General features: G+C 45.6%; 1 protein-coding gene across 1 annotated transcript in view; it reads right to left on the bottom strand.

Annotated features, from left to right (window-relative positions):
• Positions 1 to 11651: 11651 nt before the first annotated feature.
• The window catches only part of LOC140390319 (RNA-binding protein 4B-like), a 156054-nt gene continuing 146782 nt past the window's right edge, over positions 11652 to 20923 (bottom strand). Inside the window, exon 3 of the mRNA XM_072475377.1 lies at positions 11652 to 13072. Within this exon, the coding sequence (XP_072331478.1) occupies positions 12999 to 13072 (74 nt within the window). The 3' untranslated portion in view covers positions 11652 to 12998. The remainder of the gene's footprint in view (positions 13073 to 20923) is intronic.

Here is a 20923-nt window from a genome sequence, read left to right as displayed (position 1 = left end):
GAAAGCTTTATTTTGTTTGGTTTTGTTAAATAGAGGTTTCAGTTTTAGGATAAGTTTTGTTTGCCTTGCTTTTATATGTTTTTGGGTGTGGTCATATTCAATGGCAATATCTTTTTTGTGAGGGGGAGGGGATGGGGTAGTTTGGCCTCCTCCCAACCTCAATTCACATCAGCTTATTTTAGGTTGGGACCTGAATTGTGTATTGGACCCTAGATCGGATCATTCCAAGCTTACATACTGGTTCCATCAGGGATGGACAGGGTTTTGTCTTCTTTATGACTGAGATCGGGGTGGGGGGATGGACCCTGTTTGTGGAGGCACAATGGCACAGTGGCTAGCACTGCTGCCTCACAGCACCAGGGACCCAGGTTCAATTCCGACCTCGTGTGACTGTGTGGAGTTTGCACTTAGGTCACAGAATTTACAGTGCAGAAGGAGGCCATTCGGCCCATCGAGTCTGCACCAGCCCGTGGAAAGATCACCCAACTAAGCCCACACCTCCACTCCTATTCCTGTAACCCAGTAACCCCATCTAACCTTTTTTGGACACTAAGGGCAATTTAGCATGGCCAATCCACCTAACCTGCACATCTTTGGACTATGGGAGGAAACCGGAGCACCCGGAGGAAACCCACGCAGACACAGGGAGAACGTGCAGAATCCGCACAGACAGTGACCCAAGCCGGGAATCGAACCTGGGACCCTGGAGCGGCGAAGCAACTGTGCTAACCACTATGCTACCGTGCTGTCCTGTTCATTTGTAGCCTTTGCGTCACTGATAGCCTGGATGCGAATACTGCTTGGTTGGAGGTCTCCCACTTCTCCCAGTGCCCCTGCTTGTTGTCATTCCAGCACTTGGAGAAAGTCAAATTCACCATCAGGGAATCAATGGAGAGGTTCTATCTAAGATGGCATTTATTTCCTCTCATTTTTAAAAAAAAATTTCCGAGACGATGATTCAGGCACAAGGATTATGAGTGAAATTCTCCCAATGAATATTTCTCTAACTTTAACAACGGAAGCCATACAGTAGGATGTCAGATACAAACAAACCAGAACTAAAGGCACTCTCATGGTTTGTCCTTCTGTTTATGTTCTAGGTCTGGGACAGGTGGATGGGAATCCCAGTTCTTTGCCACGCCTGGTGAATGGGACTTGGGGACAGTCGGTAAGGTTATCATTAAATTTACCATGGGCAGACCCTTTGATGGTTACTTGGAACTTCAGAAACTCATCCGCTGGGAGAAAGATTCAAGTGTGTACGAAAGCCCGACACAACCCAGTACACTGTCACAATGACTTTGGACAGAGAATCTGGTTAAACCTCACAGACTACAGCCTTGGAAATACAGACCCTGCAAAAAAGTGACCAAGGCCTGTATGAAGTTAATGCAAGATCAGAACAGGATGTTTACGAAGAAATGGTGGAACTACGGGTTTATGGTAAACATATGTTCAATGACACATTGTTTGCATGTGTCAGATCCTGTCCTGTTCCATGAATTCAGAGAGAGCAGAAATGACAGAAAATAGGAATGTCAGCGAAGGAAGCACTGGGAATGAAAGTAAGATAAATATGCAATAATTTCAGTTCATTATTACCTAGGTTTAACATTTGGAATTAAAATTACTGGTGATGCAACTCACAGGTGGTCATGGGATATTCAAGGGAGATAACATTGACAGGATTTTGAGACTGTCAGATTATTCAATCCCTGAGACCAGGATTGGAATTCTGCATTTTGTTGTCTTTGTCCAGTGGTGGATTGTTCTGACAGGAACTCCCCGCTAGCCAGGATGGCAGGAACTTGCGCCAGATTCTGATCTTGTATGGATCTGATTAGCACTACACTCCTGTATGCTTCACCTGATGCCTGTGTCTATGTCTTTACGTTGTGTCCCTTCTGTTGCCGTATTACGTATTTTCTTTTCGAGTACTAAATGATCTGTTTGAGCTGCACGCAGAAAAATATTTTTCACTGTACCTCGGTACACGTGACAATGAACAAATCCAAATCCAAATTATTAATACATGAGTAGGTATCTCTACATATCAACTGGCGGGATGGAGGCTGATTCATCTGCCCGCCATCAGGTTCGAAGATCTCTGTGCCAAATTTAAATGCCAGTGCAACAAACTCATATAATTCTCCACAGTCCACCTGTCATCAGAAGACTGCTCAAGATGGCATACAGCCAGAAGTAAAAGGCTACAACGCAAAAGAAGGCAGCATCCCGTCATTCACCAGATTCTCAACACCTTGGTCCATGAAGTCTTGGCATAAAGCATGTCCTCTACCTGAGGAAGGCTCCAGGAAACACCCTAATGTCACCTCTCCAACGTGGAAGGCCATCGACGCTGGCAACCTTGCCTGAGATGCAATGCAGTGCAGGAAGCCGGTGAATTATTTCATCCGTTCCGCCAGAGTAAGTCCTCTCTCAGCTTGCTTCACTATCGTACTCACATCATGGCATCATGTATTCAAATGGTCACTCTCTTCAAGGATCTCACAAATCCATTTGCGGGGGGGCACAAATCAACTCCCATTCTCTTATGGAGACTTGTGCATCACTATCATTCCACCTGTCATATTGCATACACTCCATCCTCTGGCTCTTCTGGGGAAGGCTCACCTCACACAGCATATAAGCATTTAACCCAACCTCTGATCACATGCCTTTATGTTTTTATACAGGTCCAGCTGGCACGCAACAAACAAGGGGGAGTCCAGACTAGGGGGCCCTCATGAATTTGAAGAGGCTGCACTGACCTTGCTGGGAGGACGGTGATCGATCCTGTGCAGAACGGAGATTGGCCACTCCCAACAACTGATTACAGATCTCAGCTCCATCACAGTGATAATCACAGTGACCCAAATGATATAAAACCAGAAAATACTGGTCAATCTCAGCAGGTCTGACAGCATCTGTGGCGAGAAAAGGGAGCTAACATTTTGAATCTAGACATCCAGACTCAAAACGTTAGCTCCCTTTTCTTTCCACAGATGCTGTCAGACCTGCTGAGATTGTCCATGTTTGATTTCAACATCCGCAGTAATTTGCTTTTACCCAAATGATATAGCTTATTCCCATCAACTAAAACTCTATTTTTTTTTGGAGGCACCAGCAGTTCACGGCCATACATACAGCTGTGCAGCAGCCCCCAAAGCATGTCTAAGGAAAAGGGGGCTCACGAAGAATCGCCGCACCCTCCACCAGCGCAGAGAGACGCACCTCGGTGGAATGTAGCTCTAGATTAGACACAGGGTCATTTTCTAAAGAACACTAGGGACAGCCCAGGTATCCGGCACTTGGAGAGCTGCTGGAGACCAGTCACACGCTCAGTCACAGTCAGATGATGAGCCTCTGGAAGAGGCTGCCAACTCATTTAATCCACCATTTGGCAGCGGAATATCAGACGGATGTTCATGAGTCACTCAGCAGATTACAGCAATGGAGAAATCGTCCATGTTATGTCTGATATCATGGCCCTGACATGCAATGCCTTGAGGTCACCTTGGGAAGGTTGGCAGCCAACATGGTGTGCTTGGTCCTGCAGATTTTGCTGGATTTGCGCTCAGACTTGGACTCTATGGCCACGCATCCTGGTGGCACCATCAAGATGTAATGACAAGGGTAAAGTCACCTTAACCTCCCTCCAGGTATTCCATCTTCTGTACGTGACAGGCCGTGGCCCTCTGGCACCTACACAGAGGGAGAGCATCCACCGGACACCCTGGGGGCCTCCACTCAGGACATTCCAAGTTTGTAGCTGATCAGCTTTCCCTCTGCCTGTGCCCAAACCCACTCCAGCAAACAAAGAACAAAGAACAAAGAAATGTACAGCACAGGAACAGGCCCTTCGGCCCTCCAAGCCCGTGCCGACCATACTGCCCGACTAAACTACAATCTTCTACACTTCCTGGGTCCGTATCCTTCTATTCCCATCCTATTCATATATTTGTCAAGATGCCCCTTAAATGTCCCTATCGTCCCTGCCTCCACTACCTCCTCCGGTAGTGAGTTCCAGGCACCCACTACCCTCTGCGTAAAAAACTTGCCTCGTACATCTACTCTAAACTTTGCCCCTCTCACCTTAAACCTATGCCCCCTAGTAATTGACCCCTCTACCCTGGGGAAAAGCCTCTGACTATCCACTCTGTCTATGCCCCTCATAATTTTGTATACCTCTATCAGGTCGCCCCTCAACCTCCTTCGTTCCAGTGAGAACAAACCGAGTTTATTCAATCGCTCCTCATAGCTTATGCCCTCCATACCAGGCAACATTCTGGTAAATCTCTTCTGCACCCTCTCTAAAGCCTCCACATCCTTCTGGTAGTGTGGCGACCAGAATTGAACACTATACTCCAAGTGTGGCCTAACTAAGGTTCTATACAGCTGCAACATGACTTGCCAATTCTTATACTCAATGCCCCGGCCAATGAAGGCAAGCATGCCGTATGCCTTCTTGACTACCTTCTCCACCTGTGTAGCCCCTTTCAGTGATCTGTGGACCTGTACTCCTAGATCTCTTTGACTTTCAATACTCTTGAGGGTTCTACCATTCACTGTATATTCCCTACCTGCATTAGCCCTTCCAAAATGCATTACCTCACATTTGTCCAGGTTAAACTCCATCTGCCATCTCTCCGCCCAAGTCTCCAGACAATCTAAATCCTGCTGTATCCTCAGACAGTCCTCATCGCTATCCGCAATTCCACCAACCTTTGTGTCGTCTGCAAACTTACTAATCAGACCAGTTACATTTTCCTCCAAATCATTTATATATACTACAAAGAGCAAAGGTCCCAGCACTGATCCCTGTGGAACACCACTGGTCACAGCCCTCCAATTAGAAAAGCATCCCTCCATTGCTACCCTCTGCCTTCTATGGCCTAGCCAGTTCTGTATCCACCTTGCCAGTTCACCCCTGATCCCGTGTGACTTCACCTTTTGTACTAGTCTACCATGAGGGACCTTGTCAAAGGCCTTACTGAAGTCCATATAGACAACATCTACTGCCCTACCTGCATCAATCATCTTAGTGACCTCCTCGAAAAACTCTATCAAGTTAGTGAGACACGACCTCCCCTTCACAAAACCGTGCTGCCTCTCACTAATTGGCAGTGCAGGCTGCCAATGCGCTTCTGCCACTATGCAGGGGGCCCTTATCAGGTCGGGACCTACCAGGTGGCTGCGTGGTGGTATTATCACAGGACGAGCAATTGAGAGATCCAGGGTAATGCATTGGGGCCCAGATTCAAATCCCAACTTGGCAGATGGTGAAATTTTAATCATTAAAATTCTGGAATTACAAGTCTAATGATGACAATGAAACCATTGTTGATTGCATAAAAACTCTTGGTTCAGAAATATCCTTTAGGGAAGGAAATTGGCCACCCGTCCCTTAGTAGGGGCTGGTTTAGCACACTGGGCTATTTAGCTGGCTTTTAAAGCAGACCGAGGCAGGCCAGCAGCACAGTTCAATTCCCGTACCAGCCTCCCCGAACAGGATCCGGAATGTGGCGACTAGGGGCTTTTCACGGTAACTTCATTGAAGCCTACTTGTGACAATAAGCGATTTTCATTTCATGTGATTCCACAGCAGCAATGTATTGACTCTTGGATCTCCAGATATTAATCTTCTGACTGGCTCTCACCCTCCTTCGGTTCACCCTCTGGCAAAGGTGTATTTGTATAGCCCAACTGTGAAGGGTACAGCACACTGTAACAATGTGGGGAACCCCCTCCAGTGTGTATAGTAGAGATCCACCTGAGGAGTCCAGGTATCTGAAGCAGATCTTTGGAAGTACTGTAGTCTACTCCATTAGGGAGCATGTGGAACTATGAGCAGTGTTGTCTCTTCCCTCAACATGACTTTGAGGGCAACACATTGGAGTCATCAGCCAGCGTTTAAGTGAGCAGGCCTTATCGCCAAGTAGCCATCCCTGCAGATGTTCTGGCCACTCAAAAGTCCCAGGCACCTAGGAGTGGGGCAGTATGTTGAAGTCATAGCAGTGTCGAAGGTGTCATGCACATGTATGCGAGATGTGCTTGCAATGGTCAGTTGTCTATTGATGGTTTGCGATTTATAAACATTAGGGACTATTGCCAGGGAATCTGTATAGCCACTTGGATGCTGTCTATTCTACCCTGCACACTTAAAAAGCCAGGGAATTTTTGATTCTGGCTATCTTTGTCTCGAGCGAACCTGATATAATGAAAGGCCTTCCTGAAAAGAACATTTGTGACCACCTTTAAGCAGCAATATGTTGCTGGCTGAGAGATGCTGCACAGGCCCCTTGTTGACCCCTGAAAAGGCCCGGGTCAGAACCCACCATTGACGGATACTGAGGGGGGTGGGGACATGAAATTGCCTGAGAAAGGTTCCCTCTGGGCTCCTGCGTGCCCTGGCTCAGATGCAATTTTATTGTGTAACAGGCAGGGCCTCAAATGGGTAGTCTGCCCTTGTCCATATTAAGGCCCTTATGCGGCCACTTGATGCCCTTTTCCCGACCAGCTTCAATTTTTAGACTGGTGGGTGCCGATTTGGTCAAGGAGCCAAATAGAAAATACTTAGCGTTCTCGATCTCGGGCAGGAAGGAGGGCGCCTCAATTTGAATGCACCTTCAGACTGGGGACGCACTCCCCTCAGCGTCTGGCACTACCTCTCATTCATTTGTAAATAGGAGACACTGTGATGATAAACCCTCAGTTTGGTGAGTAATCTCCAATGTCTGGGTATCTCCTCATAACCCTCCTGTAAATGTCAGGCTCCTCTTGGCCCTGTCCCCTCGGTGGTGCCTCCTGTTGGAGCTGCGCACGGAACACCTCTGTCGCCTTCCTCTCCTCCACTGAAAAAGGACTCTGAGAAATACAGCACTTAGTCCTGGATCCATTAGTCCCTGTGTCTTTTCTCTGAAATTAACCATCGAAGAGAACAATGGTTAAAGGGTGCAAAAAGCGAAGCTCTGAGACACCTATGGGAGATGTGGAATTCCAGAGCTTTGCATGCCTTGCTTGCATTGTGCCTGATGCAGCCTTGCCCCTCAGCAGCTAGCACACACATCGAGGTGAGCAACATCCAGCCCAGAGGCATGACATCTGCAGCCCTCTGGGGGTGGTATGTTATGAATTAAATGATAAACCACAGTAGCTCTGCACTCCACTCATCAAAGTGGTGTACCAATGCTGCTCAGTTTCTCATTGTCAATGAGTGGAATCGTTTGGCCAGTGATGAATTGCATTCATTGTTAACCCGTGACTTGCCTTCCCTGATGTGGTGGTAGATCGGATACAACTCTGCTCCCTTCACTATTGCCTTCACCCTCCAAGGTTGTATTCCTACATTATACTCTGTTAATGTTGAGAGATTTTATGTGAGGCGATTGAGTTCTGCCGATTCTTTTATCTAAGCTAAATGAAATGATTGGCTTCCCTGGGTAACGAGGTCTCTCTCCTATGTAACTGATCCGGATCCTGTCCACCATAGCGGCACCAACAAGTGACTGTGCCTCTCAAAAAAGGAGCCCCATAGATCAGCTTAGTGGTCCTCACACACTGCCTCATATCCCTTCAAGACAGAATCAATCTTACTTTTGTTTTAGTGGGGGCAGCACAGTGGCGCAGTGGTTAGCACTGCTGCCTCACGCCGCCGAGGACCCGGGTTCGATCCTGGCCACTGGGTCACTGTCCGTATGGTGACTGCACATTCTCCCCGTGTCTGTGTGGGTCTCACCCCCACAACCCAAAGATGTACAGGGTAGGTGAATTGGCCACGCTAAATTGGCCCTTAATTAGGGGGAAAAAAGAATTGGTACTTTACATTTAAAGAAAAATACTTTTGTTTTTACACAATGCAATTGTTCTGGGATCTCAAGATGTTGCTGCTACACCTGTACTTCAGGAATGAAACTAACCCTCCTTCCCTCTGTTCATGTGCCCCCGATTTACCTAGAGCCTCACAATGTGTAGATAGGACTGCCTCCTGTTATTCTCCAGTCTCCCCCATTAATACTGAATCGCATTACTGTAGTGGCGGAAAATCGATCCTGGAAGTGGGACGAAGAGTTGGGAGGGGAATTGGAACAGGAAGTGGGAGGAAGAGTTGGGAGGCGATTTGGAAGTAGGGCTATGGGAGAAGGCCCTGAGGAGAGTCAATGCATCCTCGTCGTGTGCCAGGCTTAGCCTGGTCCAGTTCAAGGTGGTCCACAGGGCTCATTTGACTGTGGCCCGGATGAGTAGGTTTTTTGAGGAGTTGCAGGACAGATGTGGGCGGTGCGGGCGAAGTCTGGCGAATCATGTACATATGTTTTGGGCTTGTCCGAAGCTGAGGGGATTTTGCCAGGGATTCTCAGAAGTCATGTCAGAGGTCCTGGAAGGGAGGGTGACTCCAAGTCCAGAGGTGGCAATATTTGGAGTGTCGGAAGATCCGGGAGCCCAAGGGGGGGAAGAGAGGCCGACGTTTTGGCCTTTGCCTCCCTGGTGGCCCGGAGACAGATTTTGCTGGGATGGAGGGACTCGGAGCCTCCAACGTCGGGGGTGTGGGTCAGTGACATGGCAGGGTTTCTTAGGCTAGAAAAGATTAAGTTCACTTTTGTTTTAGTGGGGGCAGCACAGTGGCGCAGTGGTTAGCACTGCTGCCTCACGCCGCCGTCATTATTAATAATAATAATCGCTTATTGTCACAAGTAGGCTTCAATGAAGTTACCGTGAAAAGTCCCTGGTCGCCACATTCCGGCGCCTGTTCGGGGAGGCCGGTATGGGAATTGAACCCGTGCTGCTGGCATTGTTCTGCATTGCAAGCCATCTATTTAGCTCACTGTGCTAAACCAGCCCCCTAAGGGGTTCATTACAGGGGTTCGCTCGGAGGTGGCAGCCGTTCATCAACTTCTTTAAGGAAAACTGACCGTCAGCAAATGGGGGGGGGGGGGGGGGGGGGGGGGAGAGGGGAGGCATGGGAGTGAAGAATAAGGGCAGGGAATCTAATATATGGGTAGTTAGGAGTTAGGGCGGGGGGAAGTTGGGTATGTTATTGTGGGTTTTTTGCGTGTGTTGGACCACTCTGTTGTTTGGAATGTTAAAATTATAAACGCCTCACTAAAATATTTTCTAAAAAGGAAAATCGATCCTACCCCACAAATCCATGCTCATTGCACTGTTAAGTAGAGATGACCCTCCCCCAATGAGCACTTCACATGCCCTCTATATTATGTTTTCCCTATCTGTAAACTGCAGATGCCCCCAGCGAACATAACCATTCCCTCTGCAGCAAGCCTGCCATGCCCAGAGACATCGATAGCGAGTCAGCCCTGCACACCAAGCTTGTAGTTCTTTCCTGTGGAACACACAGCCCTCGACTCACCCTGGAGTTGGAATACACACGATCCCAATGATTGCTGCATACCTGCTGCCCTTTTGAAGTATCTCTTATCTCTGACCTTCGGCTGTGAGGTCCACATACTCCTTGGACTGCCTGTCACCTATGGTTGCTTTCCATTTCGTAGGAGGAATCTCTGAACTCTATGACTCCTGTCTGCAAACCATGAACTAAGACGGTAACCTTGACATAGTTCCCCCTTCAAGAGGGCGAAGGACAACTGTGGCCCTTCCTATCTATTCCACACAATTTCAGAGTTTTGGTGCGAATCATCCCGAATGTGCCACACTAATATGTCCCCCATTCTTATTCCCGAGTTTGTGTGCGAGTTTGTGTGCATCCCCTTCCAGTAAACAATGTTGGATCCCTTTGACCCCATTGTTTGAAAGTTTCATGAACCCTTGTCGGAGTTCAGCTTGCCACTTCTCCATCTTCCATTGTTCAGCATCCTACTTCACCACCATCCCATCCCTCTGCTGTCCATCATGCCCCTTTAAGGTTGGCCTCCCCTCCCCTTCGCACAGCCCTCCTTCTCCATTTCCCTTCTTTCAGCCTCAGCCTCAGCCTCACTCGCCACATCCCATCCCCAGGTCGAACTTCAAGTTGGTCGAAGCAGAGCTGCATGAGTCCCACAGCACAGTGCTATTCATACAGACAATGGTGCCAGGCACTGGGAAAATCACAGATGAGTGACTTTTCCCCGCAGTGCCAATCTCTCTCATTTGAGGCCAACAGCAGAGAAAACCATGACCCATGCATCAGATCACTGCCCACCCACATGATATGAATGATCAGTCAGGACAGATGTAGAGGCCAATTACTGTTACTTTGCAGCTCCAATGTCGAATTAGATTCAAACCAAGGCTCTGACTGCCTGGTCTGGTGTTCAGTGTTCAGTTCAGTTGAGAATCACAATAAATCAATGTTTTTCAAACATTTTTGCCCGGGACCCATTGTTACCAACCAGTCATCCTCTCGGACCTATGCAGGCCGACCTTCGCGACCCACACCACCCAGAATTCATGACCCACCATTTCCACTTACTTTTAATGTGACAGGTGAGCCTGCTTGGTCCTCATGATGTCACTTGCTTTTTTATTCAATGTCATATTTCTGATAATAACTTCAGCTGATGATTTAAGCTCTCATTGTATTTGTTGAAAAAAAAATCAAGAGTTTTGTCCTCAAACTCACCATGCTTAGTCTTCGAATGTCTTTGAAGTTTTGAGGATTTTAAACTTTCATTTGCCAGTGCTTCCCTGCATATAACACACAGGAACTTTGAATCCTGATTTGCAGTGGAACAATTAATAAACTCACACCCTCAAGTAATCATCTTTATGCTGCTTTGTTCCTGTTTTCAGCTTCTTCGTCATGGGTTGTTCACCAGAGACCCTGGAGTTCACACCAACACTGCTGGCAGCTGCAAAACGGAGGAATAGCTCTCGTGCCCAGAATACATGACATCAGTGTGGGTGCGTGACTTTCTCTCTCCCACTGCTCCAGGCAGGAAGACTCCAGCGATTTTGAAAAAAAAATCTGCTCCTGGGTCAACATTCTGATGTTAGGAGAGTTATGTACATTGGGCCCCGGGCCTGCAGTGCCGAGGGGGTATGCATACATGGAGCGGCTGGCATTGTGAAAGCTAGTCGCAGACAGCATTTAGAAAAGTCGGTCGCGCCATTGGGCACTACGTCGCACAATCCGGAACTCCGTGACGCATGGCCCCGCGTTCTGGAAGGCCGCAACGCATGGCACCGTGATTTGGAACGCCACGACGCATGGCCCCATGGCCCTCCCGACACCCACCTGCGCGTTGCAACACTGGGTTTGAAAATCACTGCACTAAATTATCTGAAGGAAAGTAACACGCTGCTGATGATCTGGCTAATATTATTCCTTAATCCAGCATCACGAAAATCTGATGAACTCATGATTTATTTTATTTGTGGGTTCCTGCTGTATTGCAGATTAGCTGTAGTATTCATTTGTATATCAACAGTGACTGGGCTTCAGGTAATCTTTGGAGATTAGAGAGAAATATAAATGATTTCTTATCCAAATTGGCCAGAGTTTTTAACCTGCTTTTTGCCCCTGCGAAGCAATCATGTGGTATTGGATAGAGTGAGGGTGTATATATTGCGATACATAAGGTCAGGTCTAATAATTATATAGAACGGGTTGGATGGATTAAAAGGCCTGTTCCTTTCCAGCATTATTTGTATCGTCTTAAATGCTTTGACTGTTCAGAAGAAAAGTAACGAGGCTCTGGCACCGTGCAAATATTTTATTAAGCATTTTTAAAATCTGTTCACTCTGCAGGTACGCATTTCACCCATACTAACAATATTTAATTAATTTCAGAACGTGTATCACGTCCAAAAATACAACTGATGATCAATGTTTCCTCTGGCGGAATTTGTAATGTCACTCTGAACTGTTCAGTGGAAAGTGGCAGTGACCTGGCGTACAGCTGGTGGAGAGGAGAGGTGGTTCAATCTGGTGGGCCACACAGCATGACTGACAATGGAAGGGAGCTTAGCGTGTCTTCAAATCTACATGTCACCAGCACAGTTTACAACTGCAGGGTGAGAAACCCCGTTAGTGAGGAGACTGAGAGCATGGACCTCACAGAGCTTTGTCATCTAACCAGTCAGTTTATTTCATAGGAGCATCAGAACACTATTCAAATTAATAATGAAACTACACAAATGGTTGTCAAATATAATTTGAGTTGCTAATTCTTGTTAGCTCAGAGGATTACATTAACATGATCTGCAAATCATCCATTCAATTTAAGCAGAAGGTTTACAAATTCTTCTTGTGTGGTATCACGTTGGCAGCTCATTACACATCCTGCCGAATATTCAGTTCCAGTGAAGCTGATAAAACTAAATATTAAGCGGGGTTCTATGGGGTTCGGATGCAATACTCATGATTTGCAAAACTACCCAAAACAAATTTCTATCCCCAGGTTAATGTTTCCAGATTATTATACAATACAACCCTGCAATCAATGGAAAGGAACATTTGACATAGAATCCCTACAGTGCAGAAGGAGGCTATTCGGCCCATCGAATTTGCACTGACCCTTTGGAAGAGCACTCCAACCAAGCTCTCTCCCCCGACCAATTCCAATACCCCTTAACCTAATTTACACATCTTTGTGACATTAGGGGCAATTTAGCATGTCCAGTCCACCTAACTTGCACATCTTTGGACTGTGGGAGGAAACCGGTGCACCCGGAGGAAACCCACGCAGACACTGGGAGAATGTACAAACTCCACAGTCACCCAACGCTGGAATCGAACCCGGGTCCCTGGCACTATGAGGCAGCAGTGCTAACCACTGTGCCGACATGCTGCCCCACTATCGTCAGGCGATCCGCAATTGCCAGGTTTCTCCCAGTGATGACAGTTAAATGAACCTATTTTAGTGTTTGCAATGAAAATATTCATTATAGATATTTTTAGTGATCCTATCACCTTTACACAAAATATTGCAGTAATATTAAACTTGATTATTGATCACACAACAAGGGACTAAAAACAAATAATAACTTGTCTTTTTTCTATCTTTCTTGACATTGGGAAAGACACGATGAATGGCAATCTGCATTCAGTTCATATCCTGGGAATACGAGCACTGATATTCATGGTTGCTGTCATTCTCATAATCACTGGGGTCTGTGTCTGGAAGCGAAGAACAGTTAAAGAAAACTAAAGGATTATCTTGTCCGGCATCAATCTGGTTTGTCAAGGAAATTCTACACATGGCAAGTTACAGGAAAAATTACAGTAACTTCTGACGTTGAAAGACACCAACAATAGTTAGCACAGCCACAAGCTGTTCAAGACCATTGAAACTGGAGACCACTTTAAACTCATTTCACTATGTCATATCAAGAAGGCACCTTGGATAGTGGGGAATACGTAAAGTCATGAAGAATAAAAAGATGTTAGCCCTCCACAGACCAGGTTAAAAATGCTCTCTTATGGCACTGAATAATAGGCTCCCAAATTGGGAGCTTTCCTCCCATCTGGGGGATAATATTAAGCGTGATGACATTGGGTGACGTTCCCGACATCATCATGCCAGCTTTGCACAATACTGCAAGCGGGCGGGTTTAAAAATCAGATGGCCCGCCTACATTACAAAAATTTCATTTAAGTGAGGACTGAAGGTCGTCAATGTCCAAATTAAAATACATTGTGTCCGCAATAATATGCCTAGAGTATGATTTGCGCCATATAGAGTGACTTTTTTTTTTAAAGGGGAAATTTATTTGCGTGGGTTCAAAAGGTTCAGCTGAACCGAGACTTATCTTCGCAATTTAGAGATCTGCAGTGCTTAATTTAAGAAGCCAGGGTTTCCATTTCAAACTCATAAATTTTAGAGCTGAGTGCTCTACTTAGTTCTTGTCCATCATCCAAGTTGAGAAAAAAGGGCATTGCAGGTTCGCTTCTCCTGAAAAGGTGTGTGATTGTACTCAATAGCAATTTCAGCCGTTTAATGGCATGCCGTCGACTATCTGCTGGAAAAGTGCATAGCATCCTGGGTGCTGTGCCCATCCCTAATTTGCACATTCTGCAAGGCCCCACCCTCCAACTGGACAAAAGCTTTAAGAGAGATGGGGATAGGTTTTTGTTGCCTCTTACTGCCTTGGAGGTCTGGCCAAACTTATTTTCTTCCTCTCTTCACCATCATGCCCTTCAGCATACGGTACAACATTGCACACATTGAGGCCTCGCTCATCCTAACTTCTAGTGATGATTGCTGGCTTGTGCGGCATGGGAGGGTGTCCACCGCTTTGCCATGTTCTTGTGACCTAATTTAGTTTCTCCCTTGATCTCTGGTGTTGCGAAAGAGTACCTCGTTTTGTCTAATGATTGTGTTGTTCTCCTGTTCCACTCTGTACTCATGCATGTTAAGCAATTTTTTTCTTCTTGCTTATGACAATGTATTATCTTATAACTTTCTTGCGTTATTCTTGAAAATGTAAAACCCCAATAAATATACTTTTTTTTAAAACAAAGGAATGGATCAGGTTTCAGCAACTTAAGAGCTGAAGAGGGAATTGGAGGGTATCACGAAGGTTCAAATATACAATCCTGGTGTTGGTATGAAGTTGTGGACAAAAACGGTGTCAAGCTATGACCAATCTGTTCAGACACATGCCAGGGAGAAGCATCAAGTCAGTGACTATGGAATGGATTTTGTAGCTGCAGAAAAAAATGCTTCTGTTTTCCCAAAATTTAATTGCAGAAAATCTTTCCTCCTCCAGTGGCAGATGTCGGACAAGCAGCCTGAAAAGTTAGTGCCAGGAATAGTGTCGAGAGAGGTGGTAGTGAGGTAGAGCCGTGTGTCATCAGTAGGCATGTGGAATGCCAATGATAAGAAAAATGAAATGAAATGAAAATCGCTTATTGTCACAAGTAGGCTTCAAATGAAGTTACTGTTAAAAGCCCCTAGTCGCCACATTCCTGCGCCTGTTCGGGGAGGTTGGTACGGAAATTGAACCGTGCTGCTGGCCTGCCTTGGTCTGCTTTCAAAGCCAGCGATTTAGCCCTGTGCTAAACCAGCCCCTACAGCTTGAGAGAAATAGCACTGAAAATGGGTGAATCTTTGACAAATTGAGAGTGCAGTGCAACTGACAGTGGGGATAGTGGGTAGGTCAGTACCTACCACTGCAGAGTATGGCAGAAAGTAGGTGGTGGTTTATGGATATTAACCCATGAAAGACATCAGGGGTGGGAAATTTTTTTAAAGAAAGTTCTACTGTTCTTGAGTCAACTGTCAAGGTTTGGTTTCAAGCACTTGAGTAAAATTCGAATTGCCAATCTGGACTCTAGGCGAAGGCCTGCAGGCTGCATCCTCATCTGCCAATGTTTCACATCCCTGACAGAAAAAATAACAATGTCATGGGTTGAAACTCTTCATTACAAATTAAATCAGACAACAGTGACGGGAACTTCGAAACCATTGACTTGTGGTGCAACAGTGCCACACAGGGACCAGAAGCTCCTCTTTCCTGCCTGTGTCCCCGAACCTTTGACTCCCTTGCCAATTAAAAATCTAACTCCGCCTTGAATGTATCCAATGAATCTGCTGCCAATGCTCACTGGGGAAGATTATTCCAAACATTAATGAACCTCTGAGAATAAATACCTCTCACCTCCATCTTAAACAGAAGATCACTTATTTTCAAATTCTGTCCCCTAGTTCTCGGTTCCCCACGAAGGGAAACAAGCTCTCTCACCTCTCAAACTCAAATAAGTAGAGGCAATGAGGAAAATATGAGCAGCTTGGGCCTACAATTATTGGATTTTAGAAGAATGGGAGGTGATCATATTGAAACATGAAGAATTCGGAGGAAATTTGACAGTGTAGTAACTTAGAGGATGTTTACCCTCACGGGGGAATTAAAAGTAATGGACCATAATTTAAAAATAAGGAGCCGCCCATTTAAGATGGAGATGAAGGGGATTTTCTTTCTGTCAGAGGGTTGTTAATCTTCGGAACTGTCTTCCAAAGTGAGCAGTGGAGGTTGGATCACTGAATATATTCAAGGCTGAGTTACAGATTTTTGATCAACAAGGGAGTCAAGGGTTATGGATGGGGTAGGGTTTGCAGCAGGAAAATTGAGAAGGTCACAGTCAGATGAACTATGATTTTATTCAACGATGGAATTTGAAAAGCCTACTCCTGCTTCTATTTCTTTTGAAACCAGAGGTTCATGTACCAAAGGCAAAATGATAATCACAGACTTTAGTCTTCATATAGAGCAGGGAAATCAATTTAAAAAAGAAAAAAAAAATCATTTCAGGGATGTGGGCATCGCTGGTTAGGCCAGCATTTATTACCCATCCCTAGTTGCTCTTCAGAAGGTGGTGAAGGATTTTGACCAAGCAACAATGAAGGAATGGCGACAAATTTCCAAGTCGGGGTGGTGAGTGATTTGGAGGGGATCCTCCAAGTAGTGGGGTTCCCAGGTATCTGCTGCTCTTGTCCTTCGAGACGGTAGTGGTCGTGGGTTTGGAAGGTGCTGTCTAAGGAACCTTAGCAGGTTCCTGCCGTGCATCTTGTAGATGGTACACACGGAAGCCACTGTGCGTCGGTGGTGGAGGGATTTAAAGTTTGTGCAAGGGACAGCAATCAAGTGGGGTGTTTTGGCCTGGGTGGTGTCGAGCTTCTTGAGTGTAGTTGGAGCGGCAGTCGTAAAACAAAGAACAAAGAAAAGTACAGCACAGAAACAGGCCCTTCAGCCCTCCAAGCCCATGCCGCCCGACTAAACTACAATCTTCTACACTTCCGGCATCCGTATCCCTCTATTCCAATCCTATTCATGTATTTGTCAAGATTCCCCTTAAATGTCACTATCGTCCCTGCTTCCACCACCTCCTCCGGTAGCGAGTTCCATGCACCCACTACCCTCTGTGTAGAAAACTTGCCTCGTACATCTACTCTAAACCTTGCCCCTCGCACCTTAAACCTATGCCCCCTAGTAATTGACCCCTCTACCCTGGGGAAAAGCCTCTGACTATCCACTCTGTCTATGCCCCTCATAATTTTGTAGACCTCTATCAGGTCGCCCCTCAACCTCCGTCGTTCCAGTGAGAACAAACCGAGTTTATTCAACCGCTCCTCATAGCTAATGCCCTCCGTACCAGGCAACATTCTGGTAAATCTCTTCTGCACCCTCTCGAAAGCCTCCACATCCTTCTGGTAGTGTGGCGACCAGAATTGAACACTCTACTCCAAGTGTGGCCTAACTAAGGTTCAATACAGCTGCAACATGACTTGCCAATTCTTATACTCAATGCCCCGGTCAATGAAGGCAAGCATGCCGTATGCCTTCTTGACTACCTTCTCCACCTGTGTTGCCCCTTTCAGTGACCTGTGGACCTGTACACCTAGATCTCTCTGACTTTCAATGCTCTTGAGGGTTCTACCATTCACTCTATATTCCCTACCTGCATTAGACCTTCCAAAATGCATTACCTGACATTTGTCCGGATTAAACTCCATCTGCCATCTCTCCGCCCAAGTCTCCAAACAATCTAAATCCTGCTGTATCCTCTGACAGTCCTCCTCGCTATCCGCAATTCCACCAACCTTTGTGTCGTCTGCAAACTAATCAGGCAAGTGGAGTGTATTCCATCACAGTACTTACTTGTGCCTTGTAGATGGTGGACATGTTTTGGGTAGTCAGGAGGGGAGTTATTCGCCGTAGAATTCCTAGCATATGACCTGCTCTGGTAGCCACAGTATTAGTATGGATAGTCGAGTTCAGTTTCTGATCAATGATAACCTCCAGGATGTTGATTGTGCGGGACTCAGCAATGGTAATGTGGTTGAATGTCAAGGGGCGATGGTTCGATCCTCTCTTGTGGGAGATGGTCATTGCCTGGCACTTGTGTGGCACAAATGTAACTTGCCACTTGTCAGCCCAAGCCTGGATATTGTGTGTGTCTTGTTGCATTTGGATATGGACTGCTTTATAATCTGAGGAGTGGCGAATGGTGCTAAACGTTGTGCTGTCATCTGCGAACATCCCCAATTCTGACCTTATGATGGAAGGGAGGTCAATAATAAAGCAGCTGAAGTTGATTGGGCCTCGGACTAGGAACTCCTGCAGTCATGTCCTGGAGCTGAGATGATTGACCTCCAACCACTTCTACCATCTTCCTTTGTGTCAGGTATGATTCTAACCAACGGGGAGTTTCCCCCGATTCCCATGGACTCCAGTTTTGCTTTGGCTCCTTGATGCCATCTCAAATCAAATGCTGCCTTGATGTCAAGAGCAGTCACTCTCACCTCAGCTCTAGCATTCAGCTCTTTTGTTCATGTTTGAACCAAGGCTGCAATGAGGTCAGGAGTTGAGTGACCCTGGCGGAACCCAAACTGAGCGTCCGTGAGCAGGTTATTGCTTTAATTGACAATATTATAAACTTTTCCTTGAACCTCATACGATCTTTAATATCTCCATTAGCTACAGTTGGACTTCTTTTCCCATGGGCTTTTTTATTCCTTCAGGGTTCATATAGTCTGCAGGATAAGTTCATGAAACGTTTTCAGATAACTTTATAATCGAGGAACCAACAGAGTAAAGGCCAGTTTAGTTTTGTGCAATAAGAGGGGGTTAATTCCTAAACATGTAGTAAAGGAGCTTCTGGAGAAGAGTGATCATAATATTATAGAACTTTATAGTGCATTTGAGAGTGATTTAGCTAAGTCTAAAATTAGGCATTAAATTTGTATAAAGTAAATTACGAAGGTATGAGGGATGATCTGGCTGAGATAGACAGGGGAAATTAAAGTTTAAAAAAAAAAACAGGTTAACATCTTTATTTTCCAAGCTAAGACCCCTTCTCTCTGCTGTCTTTATCCAATCCTTTATTAGTAGGTCTACCCACCAGCCCCAACATTATTGGCTCTGAAACATTGGCATAATTGGTGCTTGTAAAAGCAAATCTTTCTTTATGGTGTCTTTTCGAGCTCTGACCATGCACTTAATCTATCAATGTCTTTGTAATTTTATGCTCCCATCTATGCTATATATTACATTACTGTCTTTGTGTTATTGGAAAAGCTGGATATCTGGCACTCTATTGAGTTACCAGAATTAGTAACAAATATAGGGAATAGTTGAGGCGTGAAAACAAATCCTTTTAGGGACACCATAACATAGCTCCTATATAGCATGCTCATCATTTCTCCTCTTAATCGCCCACGACCAAACAAATAGATTAATAATTTGCTTTCAATTCTATAATATTTAATGTTAGCTAATAGTCTCTATAGAGTATCCAGGAGAGCAAAATGAATTCCTGAGGTCAGGTTAAGCTTTATCTCAAAGTGCTGGAAAGGAAGTTGGAAATTGAATGGGAGGTACCAATGTCCTGCTCCCTGTTGGAAGTAACAATTGGGAGGTTGTGCTAAGGAAGCATCAGGAGCCAAACAAATTAAAAAGCAGGACATGGAGTGGGACCTCCACACGATGACCCACGCTGTGAGTCCATTAGAATAGGGATGATCAGATTAGGGAAGTAAATGCACGGCTAAACAAATGATGTGAAAGAAATCTAAACGATTCTCCGTAGAATCCTTGCATGCAGGAGGCTATTCATCCCGTCGAGTCTGCACTGACTCTGAAAGAGAACCTAATCTAACACTACTCTCCTGACCTATTCCCTAATTGCAGATGTTAAAGGCTTATATTTTCTTCCCTACTGGATCATTCCCAGCCTTTTTGGCTCCCTTATAAACAACACAAGAAAAATGTTTGATCCAATACTCTTCAATTGTGTGTACTGACATTCAGCTCACTATGACTGCTATACTTGCTTCATGTAGCCACAGTCATTACTGTAGAATTTTACTCGTCATACAATTGAAAAGTGATGTCTGGACACAAAGGGACTGACAGAAAGCATGAGTGACCCTGTCTACTGGAGCTTTTCTACAGAACAAAAATCAACTTCTGCCACTTTGCACAAACAATTCCAGACTTCTTTCCTCAACACCCTCATCGCTGGCTAGTTTCTAACCACCCAACTGAACACCACTCTCTCAATTTCCCCACTTGATTGATGGACATTAAACCAAAATGTCCCTCTCCCCTTCCATTCTGAATTTCATACCCCATAGCCCATGTCACCTCTGATATTTGTACCAGTCAATGCTCCAAATGGACTTCCATTCTGGACAACTCTATTCATTTTCCACTTAGTTCTGTCATCATCCTCTGCTGTTTACACCTCTTGAAACCTGGAACATTAACACATTTGTCCAAAGATATAGACTGAAGCCCTTAATTAATATGCCTGAAGAACTGTGAATTGCTGTTACCTTGGTGGGATAAAGTAACAGTAAAACATTTCCAACATAAACAAATTTCTAATATTCAGTATACAAACATTGAAGAGTATTGGATCAAAATTTGTTCTTGTTCCTGATACTGTTCATTAGAGATCCAAAAAGACTGCTACCACACACAGCTACAATAAGTGTGTACATCAGAGGTGCCAGATTTCTAATGAGACTTGACCTGCCTGGCCCCTCAGATGGGAATTGTGGTGAATGGATTCACCTAATGCATGTATGATACTGTAACCTATGACCTATGACCTGGAAGTGGTGATACAAGCTGCTTCCAGGTATTGTGCTGTAACCCCGGTGGGCTCAGCCTCTGGCTCCGCCCTCACCGGGGCCATATATAGACCGTCCGCCTGTGGGCGGCATTTATCTGTACAACCGACTCTGGCTAGGCAAGTTCATGATTAATAAAGCCTAATATTCACTCGCTCTCTTGGCCTCTCGGTGAATTGAAGGTATATCAATTTATTAATCACAAGACAGCACTATGGAAGCTGCTCTAAAGCCAGACAGGCTCGAACTCAACGCCCACGCCAAGGAGATATTCGAACATTGGCTTCGATGCTTCGAGGCCTACCTCGACTCCTCCACAACACCTCCCACAGAGACCCTCAAGCTGCGACTCCTCCACGCTCGGGTGAGTCATCGAATCTCAGTAATGATCG

Source organism: Scyliorhinus torazame, chromosome 14, assembly GCF_047496885.1.
Source record: "Scyliorhinus torazame isolate Kashiwa2021f chromosome 14, sScyTor2.1, whole genome shotgun sequence".
In the NCBI taxonomy this organism is placed as follows: Eukaryota; Metazoa; Chordata; class Chondrichthyes; order Carcharhiniformes; family Scyliorhinidae; genus Scyliorhinus; species Scyliorhinus torazame.
This window is presented reverse-complemented; position numbering and strand designations above follow the sequence as displayed.